Source organism: Colobus angolensis, unplaced genomic scaffold (assembly GCF_000951035.1).
Source record: "Colobus angolensis palliatus isolate OR3802 unplaced genomic scaffold, Cang.pa_1.0 Scaffold39, whole genome shotgun sequence".
NCBI lineage: Eukaryota > Metazoa > Chordata > Mammalia > Primates > Cercopithecidae > Colobus > Colobus angolensis.
Genome location: NW_012117265.1, coordinates 1781613 through 1796966, shown reverse-complemented (window position 1 = coordinate 1796966; position 15354 = coordinate 1781613). Strand labels below are relative to the sequence as shown.

At 51.8% G+C, this 15354-nt stretch overlaps 1 protein-coding gene across 2 annotated transcripts in view; it reads right to left on the bottom strand.

Annotated features, from left to right (window-relative positions):
• The window catches only part of RGL3 (ral guanine nucleotide dissociation stimulator-like 3), a 26345-nt gene that overhangs the window by 3102 nt on the left and 7889 nt on the right, over positions 1-15354 (bottom strand). The window contains exons 6-18 of one of the 2 annotated variants that reach the window (XM_011954803.1): positions 10079-10221; positions 9776-9991; positions 8079-8182; positions 7903-7987; positions 5547-5603; positions 5352-5438; positions 5150-5182; positions 4938-5059; positions 3492-3587; positions 3330-3398; positions 3145-3241; positions 767-913; positions 566-680 (exon numbers count right to left, since the gene is read on the bottom strand). In XM_011954803.1, coding sequence (XP_011810193.1) covers positions 566-680; positions 767-913; positions 3145-3241; positions 3330-3398; positions 3492-3587; positions 4938-5059; positions 5150-5182; positions 5352-5438; positions 5547-5603; positions 7903-7987; positions 8079-8182; positions 9776-9991; positions 10079-10221 — 1371 coding nt within the window. Of the gene's footprint in view, positions 1-565; positions 681-766; positions 914-3144; positions 3261-3329; positions 3399-3491; positions 3588-4937; positions 5060-5149; positions 5183-5351; positions 5439-5546; positions 5604-7902; positions 7988-8078; positions 8183-9775; positions 9992-10078; positions 10222-15354 lie in introns of both variants that reach the window. The other variant, XM_011954802.1, reaches the window with a different exon arrangement.

Here is a 15354-nt window from a genome sequence, read left to right as displayed (position 1 = left end):
TTGGGACAGAGTCTCGCTCTGTTGCCCAGGCTGGAGTGCAGTGCTATGATCTCGGCTCACTGCAACCTCCGCCTTGCAGGTTCAAGCAATTATTCTCCTGCCTCAGCCTCCCGAGTAGCTGGGACTACAGGAGTGTGCCACTACACCCGACTAATTTTTGTATGTGTCTTGGAGACCAGGTTTCACCACATTCGTCAGGCTGGTTGCAAACTCCAAACCTCAAGTGATCCGCCCAGCTTGACCGTCCAAAGTGCTGGGATTACAGATATGAGCCACCGCGCCTGGCCGGACCCTGAACAATCTTATTGTCTTTTAAATTCTAGGAAGACGACCTTTGGTGCCTCTCTCCCACACTGAGCCAAGACAACTTCATGACCCTACATCACTGGGGTACAGATATTTTATGTCCTCTTACCCCCACTCTGATTATCTTACCCCTGCTCTCTGCCTGAACCACCTCACAGCCCTGTGAACCCAGGTAACCTTGGGCTCCATCCTTGAGCCTGGTCAGTCTGCTCCCCTCCCTGCTGCCCCCAATCCTGAGCTCCAAGCCATCCCTGCTCACCCCTGTCCCCAGGAAGGACTTGAAAGAGCTGATAATCACGGGCCCAGGGCTGGGGTACATTGTGCTTCTGCAAGGCTCGCCGGACCACGCTGGGGGCTTTGTCTTGACTGGTCAGCTGGAAGAGAGGGGCGGGAGGTGAGGCGAGGGCCCTGGCCCCAAGGGCAGGGCAGCCCCTAGCAGACCCCCAGCCCAGCCCCTCACCAAGATGCTTCGATACAGGTTCCCGTGGTCATTGTCGATGCTGATGCGGATGACGCGGGCCTCCGAGCTCTGCTGCGCCGGGAGGGGGATTCGAGGGCTGCCCAGAGGCAAAGGGCCGGGTCTGGGCAGGTCCGGGCTCAGGGGCAGCTGTAGGCAGTAAGGGATGGAGGCTACAACTTGGCTTGTCTGCAGATGCTGAGGGCTAGGAAAGCATGAACTTCTCAGCCACCACTGGTGTCTGCAATAGCCCCACATCGAAAATCTCAAGAAAACACTGGCTGGGTGCAGGGGCTCATGCCTGTAATCCCCGCACCTTGGGAGGCCGAGGCGGGTGGATCACCTGAGGTCAGGAGTTCAAGACCAGCCTGGCCAACTTGGTGAAACTCCGTCTCTACTAAAAACACAAAAATTAGTGGGGCTTGGTGGCGCATGCCTGTAATCCCAGCTACTCGGGAGGCTGAGGCAGGAGAATCACTTGAACTTGGGAGGCAGAGGTTGTAGTGGGCCAAGATCACGCCACTGCACTCCAGCCTGGGTGACAAAGCGAGACTCCATCTCAAAAATAAATAAATAAATAATACAATAAAATAAAATCTCAGAAAAACATAGTACTTCCCCCTACGCATGCAGAGCCTGGGACATGCAACTCGGGTACCTTCACAAGCCTTCATACACACCACCCTACCATACACAGACTTTGGTTCCCTATTACAGAAACAGACGTGAATGGTTTTCATATACACACAACCCATGCTCATACACAAGAAATCCTGTGTACACACATATGCTGACAGTGGTTGGACACTCATAGCCCGTGCCAATGAACAACCCCACACATGATCTCGTGAATACTCAGGCCCACATTTCCTCTTCTGGTATGCAGATTCTTTTCTTTTTCTTTTTTTGAGATGGAGTCTTGCTCTGTTGCCCAGGCTGGAGTGCAGTGATGCCATCTCGGCTCACTGCAACCTCTACCTCCCGGGTTCAAGCAATTCTCGTGCCTCACCCTCCCAAGTAGCTGGGACTACAGGTGTGCACCACCATACCCAGCTAACTTTTTTTTTTTTTGAGATGAAATCTCTCTCTGTCACCCAGGCTGGAGTGCAGTGGCTCGATCTTGGCTCACCGCAAGCTCCATGTCCCGGGTTCACACTATTCTCTTGCCTCAGCCTCTGGAGTAGCTGGGACTACAGGCGTTCGCCACCATGCCCAGCTCATTTTTTCTATTTTTTAGTAGAGACGGGGTTTCACCATGTTAGCCAGGATGGTCTCGAGCTCCTGACCTCGTGATCCGCCTGCCTCGGCCTCCCAAAGTGCTGGGATTACAAGTGTGAGCCACCGCACCCGGCCAATTTTTGTATTTTCAGTAGAGACGGGGTTTCACCATGTTGGCCAGGATGGTCTCGATCTCTTGACCTCGTAATCCGCACACCTCGGCCTCCCAAAGTGCTTGGATTACAGACTTGAGCCACTGCGCTCAGCCTCTTTTTCTTTATAAACAGTGTCTCTCTCTGTCATGCAGGTTAGAGTGCCGTGGCATGATCGTAGCTCACTGCAGCCTCAAACTTCTGGGCTCAAGCGATCCTTCCACCTCAGCCTGCTGAGTAGTGGGGACTACACCCAGCTAATTTTTTTGACTTTTAATAGAGACAGGGTCTCACCATGTTGCCCAGGCTGGTCTTGAACTCCTGGCCTCAAGCAATCCTCCCACCTTGGCCTCCCAAAGTGCCGGGATCACAGGCAATAGCCACCATGTCTGGCATGGTATGCAGATTCTTAGGGACATACATGTCCTCAAAAAAGTGTAGGCTGGGTGCGGTGGCTCACGCCTGTAATCCCAGCACTTTGGAAGGCCAAGGTGAGTGCATTGTTTGAGCTCAGGAGTTCGAAACCTGCCTGGGCAACATGGCGAGACCTCATCTCTACTAAAGACAAAAAATAGCAGGGCGTGGTGGTGCACACCTGTGGTACTAGCTACTTGGGAGGCTGAGGTGGAAGGATAGCTTGAGCCTGGGGGAGGGGTGGGAGTTGTGGTGAGCTGAGATTGTACCACTGCACTTCAGCTTGGGTGACAGAGTGAGAAAGCCCTGTTTCAAATAAAAAGAGGGTGTGATGTGATTGCACCCTAGATGCCCCATGGGTAAGCAGTTACACGGGTCCAGATCTGAGTATGAGTCAGATTGATGAGTGATCACCCAAACAGGGCCATGCAGATGCATGCAATGCCCTGGATGGATAACCCAGGTGCTCAGTGTGTCTCCTGTATACACTCCTGGCCCCACAATCCTGTGTGTACACATATGCATGCACACACACGCACACACACACAGAGCCTGGGTGCCCACAGGCGCGTATGCACATACAAACTGTCTTGGTACCTTGGTGCTGGGGCCCTGGGGCCCTGGAGAGGCCGGGGGACTGCCAGCAGGAGCATCTCTGCTTCTGGGACTTGAGGGGGGAGACCCTGGGGACACACTGGGGGAGATGCAGAGGCCGAGGTGGGGTGGCTGTGCTGACTCCTGATCCCACGTTCCCTGGTCCCGTCACCAAGCAGAATGCTCACCTGGAGGTGGGGGATGAGGGGTTCCCGGGACTCCAACTAGGGAATGAGCTTTTCTCTCGGGAAAGCTTCCTAAGGATGGGGACAGGGGATGAAGCTAAGGCAGGAGCAGACCCTGCTGATATCTGCCCACATCACTCCCCACACACACACCCCGAAACTCACGCACTGAGACGTTTGGTGAGGCTGATCCGCCGTTGGATTCGTGGGGAGCTGGGGCAGGAGGCAGCTGGTGGCTCAATGACCCGGGACAGCCGGTAGCTGAGGGGGTCAACATGTGGATGAGGTGGTGGGGGCAGGAAATACAGGGGATGGAGAGATAAGAGTTAGAATCAGTTGGGAGGTGGGTTTGGGGTGTAAGAGGGAGCAACCAGAGGTGGCATCCCACATGTCAGGGTCAGGGTGGTAAATGAGGGTCATTGAGCACCAAGGTCTTATCAGAGATGGGACAGGATGGCTGGTCAAGAGGTCACAAAGATATTCACAGGGTGGCACTAAGGAATCAAATTGGGTCAGGATTAAAGTCAGGGTCAGGACTGGGCGTGGTGGCTCATGCCTGTAATCCTAGCACTTTGGGAGGCCGAGGTGAGAGGATTGCTTTGGGTCAGGAGTTTGAAACCAGCCTGGCCGATCTGTACTAAAAATGCAAAAAATTAGCTAGGTGTGGTCGCTTGCGCCTATAATTGCGGCTACTTGGGAGGATGAGGCAAGAGAATTGCTTGAACCTGGGAGGCGGAGGCTGCAGTGAGCCGAGATCGTGCCACTGCACTCCAGCCTGGGCAACAGAACGAGAGTCTGTTTCAAAAATAAATAAATAAAATAAAAAAATAAAGTCAAGGTCAGACTGGGGTCTGGTCGCCACTGGGGTCAATGGTTAGGGTCACAGTTATATAGAAAGAAAGTACACAGTTGTGATAGTCAAGTTGGACAAATAAACATGAAAGTTGGAGTCAGTTACTCAGAACTGAGGGTCAAGGGTTGGGGTCAGAGAGTCAGATTCAGATGAGGGGTCATGGGTCAGATAGGACCAAACATGGGGAAGTCAACACTTGGGACAGTTGAGTTGAATGACCAACTGAATGCTAAAGTTGAGGTTAGAAAATCAGATGGGGTCAAACTTGAGGTCAGAGATCAATTGTGATTTTTTTTTTTTTTTTTTTTTTTTGAGACAGGGTCTTACTCTGTTACCTAGACTGGAGCTGCAGTGGTGTGATTTTGGCTCACTCCAACCTCCACCTCCCAGGCTCCAGCAATCCTCCCACTTCAGCCTCCCAAGTAGCTGAGACCAATGGCACTCAACACCATGTTCAGCTAATTTTTGTATTTTTTTGTAGGGATGGGGTTTCGCCATGTTGCCCAGGCTGGTCTCAAACTCCTGGGCTCAAGCGATCCACCCACTTTGGCCTCCCAAGTGCTGGGATTACACGTGTGAACCACCAGGCCCAGTCTATTTGATTCGGCTGGAGATACTGCAAGGTCACAGGTTGTAGGGGGGTCAGGGCTCAAGAGGGGGTCTTGGGAGGAGCTGGAGGTGTGTACGGAGTGGGTGGAATCCAGTTCGTGACCCAGGATCGGCTGGGGTGGGGCCAGGACAGGCTACAGGGTGGTCACCTCTGCTCCTCACTGAGCTGGCGCTGGGCATGCAGGGCAGCCAGGATGGGCGGGTGGGGGCTCAGGGTGTAGCTCTGACAGCGCCTCTGCAGCTGCTGGATGCGGGCCAGGATCTCCCACTCCTGGGGGATGAGCCTCTGAGACTCGACCCCTGCCCCATCCCCACCCCACCCTCAGGCACCATCCCCACACCCACTGTAGCCTCCACTCACCTTCCTCCTCTTCTCAAAGTTAATGAGATCCCCCTGGGGGCAAAGTATGTCTGAATTACAGCACCCAGGGTCAAGGGTCAAGGTCAGGGGCTGGGCTGTCAGGAGCCCCACTGTGGGGTGGGGTCAGCTGTACAGGTAGGATCAAGGGTGGATATCGAGGCAAGTGGAGCTGGGGTCAGGGGTCAAGGGTCAGGGATCAGACCTCCAACATATCCGGCAGGGCTGTGTCCAGCATAACCAGGTCCGTGAGGAAGGTGCCAAGGTAGGGGACAGGACCTGGTGGTGGTTTCTGCAGCCCCCAAAGCTCCAGTCACTCAGGGCCATAACTGACCCCATCAATCTCCATGCCCCTCCCTGAAGGTCCCACTTGTCCCCATCCCAAACTGTAATCACTCACCGAGGGCAGGCTGCCTGGGGTGTTGTCCTCTTTTTGGGATCCCTCAGTGGCCTCCTCCTGGGGCAAGAGAAAAACTGAGCAGGCCTGGGGTCTCCTCGGACAATTCCTCAGGGACGATGCCTGCAGACCCATTGTATATACCCTTCGTGCTTTGAGTAATCAAAAGCTAGTGGTAGGCTAGACGCGATGGCTCATGCCTGCAATCCCAGCACTGTGGGAGGCCAAGGCAAGCAGATCATGTGAGGTCAGGAGTTCGAGACCACCCTGGCCAATATAGTGAAACCCCGTCTCTACTAAAAATACAAAAATTAGCCAGGTGTGGTGGCTCACGCCTGTAGTCCCAGCTACTTGGGAGGCTGAGGCAGAAGGATAGCTTGAACCTGGGAAGCAGAGGCTGTAGTGAGCCGAGATCGCGCCACTGCACTCCAGCCTGGGCGACAGAGCGAGACTCCCTCTCAAAAAAAAAAACTATTTTTTAAAGGCCGGACACAGTGGCTCACACCTGTAATCCCAGCACTTTTGAAGGCTGAGGCTGGTGGAGCACATGAAGTAAGGAGTTTGAGACCAGCCTGGCTAACAGAGTGAAACCCTGTTTCTACTAAAAATACAAAAAACTAGCTGGGCGTGGTAGCTTGTTTCTGTAATCCCAGCTACTCGGGAGGCTGAGGCAGGAGAATCGTTTGAACCCGGGAGGCGGAGGTTGCAGTGAGCCGAGATCGCACCATTGCACTCCAACTTGGGCAACAAGACCAAAACATGTAATCCCAGCTACTTGGGAGGCTGAGGCAGGAGAATTGCTTGAACTCGGGAGGCAGAGGTTGCAGTGAGCTGAGATCGCACCATTGCACTCCAACGTGGGTGACAGAGTGAGACTGTGTCTCAAAAAAAAAAAAAAAAAAAGCCAGTGGTGAAGGCCCACTCTAGAAGCCAGACCACCTTGGGTGGGGGTGGAGAGGAGATAAGCAGCAGGGAGAGGACTCCCCCATGAGAGGTGGGGCTTGTAGGGGTGGTGGCCCCCAGGGCCAGCCTTAACAAGGAGAGAATCCTTGTCTGCAGCTGGATGGCACAGGCCTGCCAAGGATCTCCTGGGTATCCTGAATTTGCTGTTGTTTATTTACTTTTTATTTTATTTTATTTTGAGATGGAGTCTCACTTCGTCACTCAGGCTGGAGTGTAGTGGCATGATCTTGGCTCACTGGAGCCTTGACAGCCCAAGTTCAAGCGATCCTCCCACCTCAGCCTCCTGAGTAGTTGGGACTCAGTAGGTGTGCACCACCAACGCCCAGCTAATTTTTGTATTTTTTGCAGAGATGGGGTTTTGCCATGTTGCCCAGGTTGGTCTTGAACTCCTGGGCTCAAGTGATCCTCTTACCTCGGCCTCCCAAAGTGCTGGGATTATAGGCGTGAGCCACAGAGTCCAGCTCATGTGTTGTTCTAGGTGCTGGGTAGCTAACAGTGAACAAAAAAGATAAAATTTGGCTGGGAGTGATGGCTCACGCCTGTAATGCCAACACTTTGGGAAGCCAAGGCAGATGGATCACCTCAGGTTAGGGATTCAAGACCAGCCTGGCCAACATGACAAAACCTCCTCTCTACCAAATACAAAAATTAGCCAGGCGTGGTGGCGGGTGCCTGTAATCCTAGCTACTTGGGAGGCTGAAGCAGAGAGAATTGCTTGATCCCGGGAGGTGGAGGTTGCAGTGAGCCAAGATCTGGGTGACGGGAGTGAGACTCCGTCTCAATACAAACAAACAAAGAAACAAACAAACAAACAAAAAAATGACGACAACAACAAAAAACCAGATGTGTGGTTTTGGGGATGATGGAGGCTGGGAAGGCCTCTCAGAGGCAGGGACATTTGATCAGAGACCAGAAGGAGGTGAGTGAGCAAGTTGCATGCAAACCTTGAGGGGTGGAGAATGTTCCAGGCCCAAGCATCTATTCTAGATTCACTGTAAAAACCATTGCATGATTGCAATGAGAATCTAAATCTTGCCTATAAATAAGCCAGACTTTTGACACACATTTTTTAGTTTTGCTTATCAAGGTAAAGTCCTCAGAACATTTTTTTTTGTTCCCACCCTGTGCTATGACTCTGGCCTTAAGTAACCTTTTCTTTGTGATTTCTTGTGTTTTGCTGAGTGAATAAATAGGGCAGTCACTGACTGTGAACTATAACGCAGGAAGTAAAGGAAAGAAAAACGTGCAACCCGTCAGGGACAAGGGTAAGGTCATTGCTGAGCAGTAGGGAAGGACAGAGTGTCCTGACCACAGCAGCGCGGTTCTCCCTGCCTGGCCCCAAGTCCCTCCCCCAACTTCCCGGGCCTAAAACCCCGGGGTCTGCATCCATCTGTACCTGGAAAAGAATCTCTCTGCTGCTGAGGTGGTTGTTCTCATCGGAGAAAATCTGCGAAAGTTTCCTGAAAGTAGATAGCGGTTCCCTGGGAGGACAGGAAAAGGGTGGTCAGGGGTCAGTGGCTTGGAAGGGTCAGACCTGGGATGGGGTGGGGAAGAGGTCCCGCCCCAGCTCACCGGCTTACGGCCCCCCAGCTGCGCTTGAGCCGGTAGATGGGGTTAGATTGCAGGGCGGACAGGATGGCACGCAAGGAGGAGAAGTTCCGCAGGTCTCGGCAGCGCTGCCAGGCGGTGGGGACGCAGGTCAGACCCAGGCATTATCCACCTTTCATCCTGAAACTTCTTCGTCTTTTTTTTTTTTTTTTTTTGAGATAGGGTCTATGGCCCAGGCTGGAGTGCAGTGGCCCGATCATAACTCACTGGCAGCCTGGAACTCCTGGGCTTAAGCGATCCACATGCCTCAGCCTCCTGCCTCAGTAGCTGGGACTACAGGCGCGTGCCCTCATGTACGGCTAATTTTTATTTTACTGTTATTTATTTATTTATTTATTTTTTAGACAGAGTCTCGCTTTATCTCCCAGGCTGGAATGCAATGGCCCGATCTCGGCTCACTGCAACCTCCGCCTCCCAGGTTCAAGCGATTATCCTGCCTCAGCCTCCCAAGTAGCTGGGATTACAGAGGCACACCACCACACGGGCGAATTTTTTTTTTGTAAGGCTTTTTTTTTTTTTTTTTGTGACGGGGTCTGGCTTTGTCGCCCAGGCTGGAGTTCAGTCTCTGCTCACTGCAAGCTCCGCCTCCTGGGTTTACGCCATTCTCCTGCCTCAGCCTCCCGAGTAGCTGGGACTACAGGCGCCCGCCACCTCGCCTGGCTAGTTTTTTGTATTTTTTAGTAGAGACGGGGTTTCACCGTGTTAGCCAGGATGATCTCGATCTCCTGACCTCGTGATCTGCCCGCCTCGGCCTCCCAAAGTTTTGGGATTACAGGCGTGAGCCACTGCGCCAGGCCTGTAAGTCTACTTTTTATTTTTTTTATTTTTTTTAATTTTTTTTATTTTTGAGACGAAGTCTCGCTCTGTCGCCCGGGCTGGAGTGCAGTGGCGCAATCTCAGCTCACTGCAAGCTCCGCCTCCCGGGTTCGCACCAGTCTAAGTCTCAGCCTCCAGAGTAGCTGGGACCACATGAGCCCGCCACCACGCCCGGTTAATTTTTTTGTATTTTTTAGTAGAGACGGGGTTTCACCGTGTTAGCCAGGATAGTCTCGATCTTCTGACCTCGTGATCCGCCCGTCTCGGCCTCCCAAAGTGCTGGGATTACAAGCTTGAGCCACCATGCCCGGCCTATTTTTTATTTTTTTTTAAAGAAACATTGGTCTCACTGTGTTGCCTAGTCTGGTCTCAAACTCTAGGGTTCAAGCGATCCTCCCTCTCCCCAAAGGGCTGGGATTACAGGCGTGAGTCACTGCGCCCGGCCTGATCCCGTGACTTGTGACGCCAGATCGGACCCCTGGGTCTTGTCTCACATCGGACAAGCTACCAAGACTCCCACTCATGCCCTAGGAGTCCCTTCCTCCCTCCTCCCACCTCCATCGGGCTCCAGCCCCTCCCCCAGCTGCCCCTCCAGCTCCTACCTCCGACCTTGACTTCTCGGGTCCGGGCTCCCTACTTCTCCCAGCTCCCTTGGGACCTAGTCGTGCCCGCAGCCTATCTGCAGGACCCAGACCCTCCTCCCTGAACCCAAGTCTCACCCTAGGTATCAACTTTCCACCCCCTTCCCTCCCTTCCGCCTAGACACGCCCTCTCTCCGGAGTCCTCATTTCTTCTCCTTGCCCCAGGGCCCGCCCCTGCATCCCCTCCCCGCGCCCGCAACACACCTGGGCGATGCGGATCCACTTCTCCAGCCGCTGCGCCCTCTGCGGGGCGGTCAAGCCCGGCGCTCCGAGCACGGAACCCAGCACACAGCCGGTCACCGTGTTAAACTGGGCTACGGTGGCGCGCACAGTGGGGGAGGCGCCTGCAGCCCCCGGACGGTCCCTCTGCGACCACACCGAGCCCAGGCACTCGTAGGGCCTCACCTTGGAGAAGAGCTCCTGGGCCAGGGGAGGGGTGTGGGATTGGTGCTTAGCAGAACCTGTCCCCTCACTGTGGCTCATCCCGACCCAGTCGGGGATCCTCACCAAGTCCATGAGGGTCAGCTGCTCGGCCACCTCGTCCACGCTGAAGTCCAGGAGCTGGGGAGCTTGCGGCATGAGTCCTTCCTCTTCCTCCGCGCAGGGCTCTGCAGAGTCTGGGTCAGAAGTTTGGGCAACTCTGGGAGGTCCTGATCATTAGAAAGGGTTACAAACTCTCAAGTTTGAATCCAAGACTGGCTGTGTGACCTTGGGCAAGTCCCTGTCCCTCTCTGAGCCTCACTTTCCTCATTTGTAAAACGGAGAACTCTCTGAATTTTTTTTTTTTTTTCTGTGACAGTCTTACTCTGTTGCCCAGGCTGGAGTGCAATGGCACAATCTCAGCTCACTGCAACCTCCGCCTCCTGGGTTCAAGTGACTCTCCTGCCTCAGTCTTCAGAGTAGCTGGGATTACAGGCATGTACCACCATGCCCGGCTAATTTTAGCATTTTTAATAGAGACGAGCTTTCACCATGTTGGCCAGGCTGGTCTCAAATTCCTGACCTCAAGTGATCTGTCCACCTGGGCCTCCCAAAGAGCTGGAATTACAGGTGTGAGCCACCACGCCCGGCCCTGAATGTTTTTAAGGATGTAACAGCAACCGTAATGTTCACTAAGCAGCTAGTGTGGATTTATTCAGTAACTCACCACGCCAGTCCAGTGAGGGGGGTACTGTTATTTATCCAGCTTTTACAGTTAAGGAAAGGGAGGCAAAAAAAAAAAAAATTGTCACACCTTCGGTGAATGGTAGGCCAGGGATTTGAAGCCAGGTACTCAAAGGCCAGAGAAGAAAATAAAGCTTTGTAATTTTGAATATGTATTAGGATAAGATTAATCTGACCTCTTTTTTTGGAAAGAGGTGATATCACTTCCTGGTTCAGGGAAGGCTATTGTCAGAAAGTCTCAAACTCAAATGCAAACTTGTCCACCAGTTTGCTGTGTAAAGCATGTATTTTAACCTCTCTGTGTCTTTTTTTTTTTAATGGATGGAGTCTGATTCTGTCTCCCAGGCTGGAGTGCAATGGCGCGATCTTGGCTCACTGCAACCTCTGCCTCTGGGGTTCAACCAATTCTCCTGCCTCAGTCTCCCAAGTAGCTGGGATTACAGGCAAGAGCCACCACGCCCAGCTAACTTTTGTATTTTCGTAGAGACAGGGTTTCACCATGTTGGCCAGGTTGGTCTTGAACTCCTGACCTCAAGTGATCTGCCTGCCTTGGCTTCCCAAAGGTGCTGGGATTGCAGGGGTGAGCTGTGTCTTCTTTTTGAAACAGGCTCTCACTTTGAAACAGGGTCACACAAGCTGGAGTACAGTGGTGTGATCACAGTTCACAGCAGCCTCAACCTTTTGGGGTCCAGTGATCCTCCTGCCTCAGCCTCCTGAGTTGCTGGGACTATAGGCACACACCACCATAACCAGCTAATTTTTTATTTTTTGTACAGACAGGGTCTCATTATGTTGCCAGGCTGGTCTCAAACACCTGAGCTCAAGCGATCCTCCCTCTTGGCTTCCCAAATTTTTGAGATTGCAGGCGTGAGCCAGTGCACTTGGCTGTGGATTTCGTTTTTGTTTTTGTTTAAGATCATGCATACCAGATTGCTATAAAGTGCTCAACAAATATGAATAATTTTACTTTAGTGGATTTTGATGGTGGCGCCCCCTAAGGGAAACTTTGGAAGTTGAGATCTTGGATTGTGCCCTCCAGACATTTGTGTCTTTGAATAACCTGTTTGTGGCTGGTACCAAGGTAGTGACTTTTCTCAGTTGAGTGTTCACAGGTGCAGATCGAACTCCTTGTTCTACTCTTTCCCTCCTTCTCACTACTGCACTTGACTTGTCTTTAAGAAAGGAAGAAGGGGCCTGGCACAGTGGCTCAAGCCTATAATCCCAGCACTTTGGGAGGCCAAGACAGGCGGATCACGAGGTCAGGAGATCAAGACCATCCTGGCTAACACGGTGAAACCTCGTCTCTACTAAAAAATACAAAAAACTAGCTGGGCGAGGTGGCGGGCGCCTGTAGTCCCAGCTACTCGGGAGGCTGAGGCAGGAGAATGGCATAAACCTGGGAGGCAGAGCTTGTAGTGAGCTGAGATCCGGCCACTGCACTCCAGCCTGGGTGACAGAGCGAGACTCCGTCTCAAAAAAAAAAAAAAAAGAAAGAAAAAATTAGCCAGGCGTGGTGGCGGGTGCCTGTAGTCCCAGCTACCCGGGAGGCTGAGGCAGGAGAATGGCCCGGAAGGCAGAGCTTGCAGTGAGCCGAGAACATGCCACTGCACTCCAGCCTGGGTGACAGAGCGAGACTCCATCTCAAAAAACAAAACACCAACAACAAAAAAACACAAACAAAAGAAAAACTTGTTTGCAATAATCTGCACCTACCTACAACCTGACTATTTTGTTCATAAACACAAATTTATTTGGCTCCAAGAATGCAAGGACCATGAACGTCTGGGCTTTGTTTTGTTTGCAAATTGCAAATGCTGTTCACAAGTTTGGAAAATGACATCCCCAGCACCTATGTTGCTGTCTTTGCCTCACCAGTGTCCTCCCCTGCATTAGTTGGTGCTTGTTGCTGTCAGTACAACAGCACTGTGACACTACACTGTGATGCAAGGACAGGCAAAGACACGGGACAACCTCATCATGTGTCCCAGTGGGGCATACCCAAGCATTACCCACTGAACACATGGTTTATTGCTGTGTAAATTACTCACTTTCCTCCTCCTTTGTACTAGTTATGGCATCATATTATGATTTTATCTATTTATTTTGTGACGGAGTCTTGCTCTGTCGCCCAGGCTGGAGTGCAGTGGCTCGATCTCTGCTCACAGCAACCTCTGCCTCCAGGGTTCAAGCGATTCTCCTGCCTCAGCCTCCCGAGTAGCTGAGACTACAGGAGGTGCCACTACACCCAGATAATTTTTTTCTTTTTTAAGTAGTGATGGGGTTTCACCATGTTGGCCAGACTGGTCTCGAACTCCTGACCTCAGGTGATCCCCCTGCCTTGGCTTCCCAAAGTGCTGGGATTACAGGTATGAGCCACTGCATCCTGCCCCACCCAATACTATTATTTTAAAATAATCTTTGTAAATCTGTGTAATTACCTCTTTCCTCTTGAATTAGGACAGGTGGCATTGCAAAATATTAGTTTTTAAAAGTGGGTACTGGGCTGGGCACACCTATAATCCCAGCACTTTTGGAGGTTGAGGTAGGAGGATTGCTTGAGACCAGGAGTTTGAGACCAGCCTGGGCAGCATAGTGAGACCCCATCTCTACAGAAAAAATTTTTTTAAAGTTGCGCATTCTGATGCACACCTGTAGTCTCAGCTACTCAAGAGGCTTAGAGAGGAGGATCTCTTGAGCCCAGGAGGTCAAGGCTGCAGTGAGCTGTGATCATGCCATGGCATTCCAGCCTGGGTGACAGAGCAAGAAACTGTCTCCCCCCTCAAGAAAAAGTGGTCACTGGAAAAAAAATGCCCCTACATCTAATCAAATCTTTAAATGTTACAGCAATAATGGGGATAGAGAAACATGCTACATGACACTATGAGGAAGCAAACAGGTAAGTCCAAAAGAATGTGAGACGTACCTCAGGACACGTGACCCATTGTTTTGCCCTCTAATGGCTTCAAACAAGAGGCAATGGGGATCTGTTACAGAATAAAAGAGACTTAAGAAGAAACAACCAGTCAGGGGCGGTGACTCGTGTCTGTAATCCTGACACTTTGGGAGGCCGAGGTGGGCAGATCTCTAGAGGTTAGGAGTTCGAGACCAGCCTGGCCAACATGGCGAAACCCCCTCACTACTAAAAATACAAACATTAGCTGGGCGTGATGGTGGGCACCTGTAATCTCAGCTACTCAGGTGGCTGAGGCAGGAGAATCACTTGAACCCAGGAGGCAGAGGTTGCAGTGAGCCGAGATCACGCCATTGTACCCCAGCCTGGACTACAGAGTGAGACTCCATCTCAAAAAAAAAAAAAAAAAGAAAGAGAGAGAGAAGCAAACAACCAAATGCCTTGAGTAGATCTTCTCTGGATTTCAATTTGAAGAAACAACTACTCCTCCTTCCCGCAGCTCTGTCGCCTAGACTGGAGTGTAGGGACATGCTCATAGCTCACAGCAGCCTTGATTTTCCGGGGTCAAGAGATCCTCCCACCTCAGCATCCTAAGTAGCTGGGACCACAGGCACGTGCCACAACACCTGGCCACAAACAACTGTCAAAAAAATGTAGGGCTGGGCATGGTGGTAGGCACCTGTGGTCCAGCTACTCAGGAGGCTGAGGTGGGAGGGTCAAGAGTTCAAGCCCACCCCAGGCAAAATAGGAAGACCCAGTGTCCAAAAAAACAGGTTCAGGGGCAAGCGGGGGATTTGAATATTTGAATATGGACTGGGTATTTTTTTCTTTTTTTGAAGCAGGGTCTTGCTCTGTCACCTAGGCTGGACTATACTGGCACAGTCACCGCTCACTGCAGCCTTGACCCTCCCAGGCTAAAATGCTCCTTTTGCCTCAGCCACCCAAGCAGCTGCAACTATAGGCAGTCACCACCACGCTCTGCTAATTATTTGTAGACACGAAGTTTCAACATGTTGCCCAGGCTGGTCTCAATCTCCTGGGCTCAAGCCATCCATCTGCCTTGGCCTCCCAAAGTGCTGGGATTGCCAGCGGGAGCCTCTGCTTTCAGCTTGGACTGGGTATTTTTTTATATCAAATATTTCTGATTTTGTTTTAAAATTATAAACATGAAGGTTACTAAAAAATTAAAAATAAAAGGGCCGGGGCCGGGCGCGGTGGCTCAAGCCTGTAATCCCAGCACTTTGGGAGGCCGAGACGGGCGGATCACGAGGTCAGGAGATCGAGACCATCCTGGCTAACACAGTGAAACCCCGTCTCTACTAAAAAAAAAAATACAAAAAACTAGCCGGGCGAGATGGTGGGTGCCTATAGTCCCAGCTACTCGGGAGGCTGAGGCAGGAGAATGGCGTGAACCCTGGAGGCGGAGCTTGCAGTGAGCTGAGGACAGAGCGAGACTCCGTCTCAAAAATAAATAAATAAATAAATAAATAAATAATAAAAATAAAAGGGCTGGGCACTGTGGCTCATGCCTGTAATCCCAACAATTTGGGAGGCCGAGGTGGGCAGATCACTTGAGGTCAGGAGTTCGAGACCAGCCTGACAAACATGGAGAAACTCCCCCCTCAACTAAAAATACAAAATTAGCCAGGAGTGGTGCTGCGCGCATGTAATCTCAGCTACTAGGGAGGCTGAGGCAGGAGAATCACTT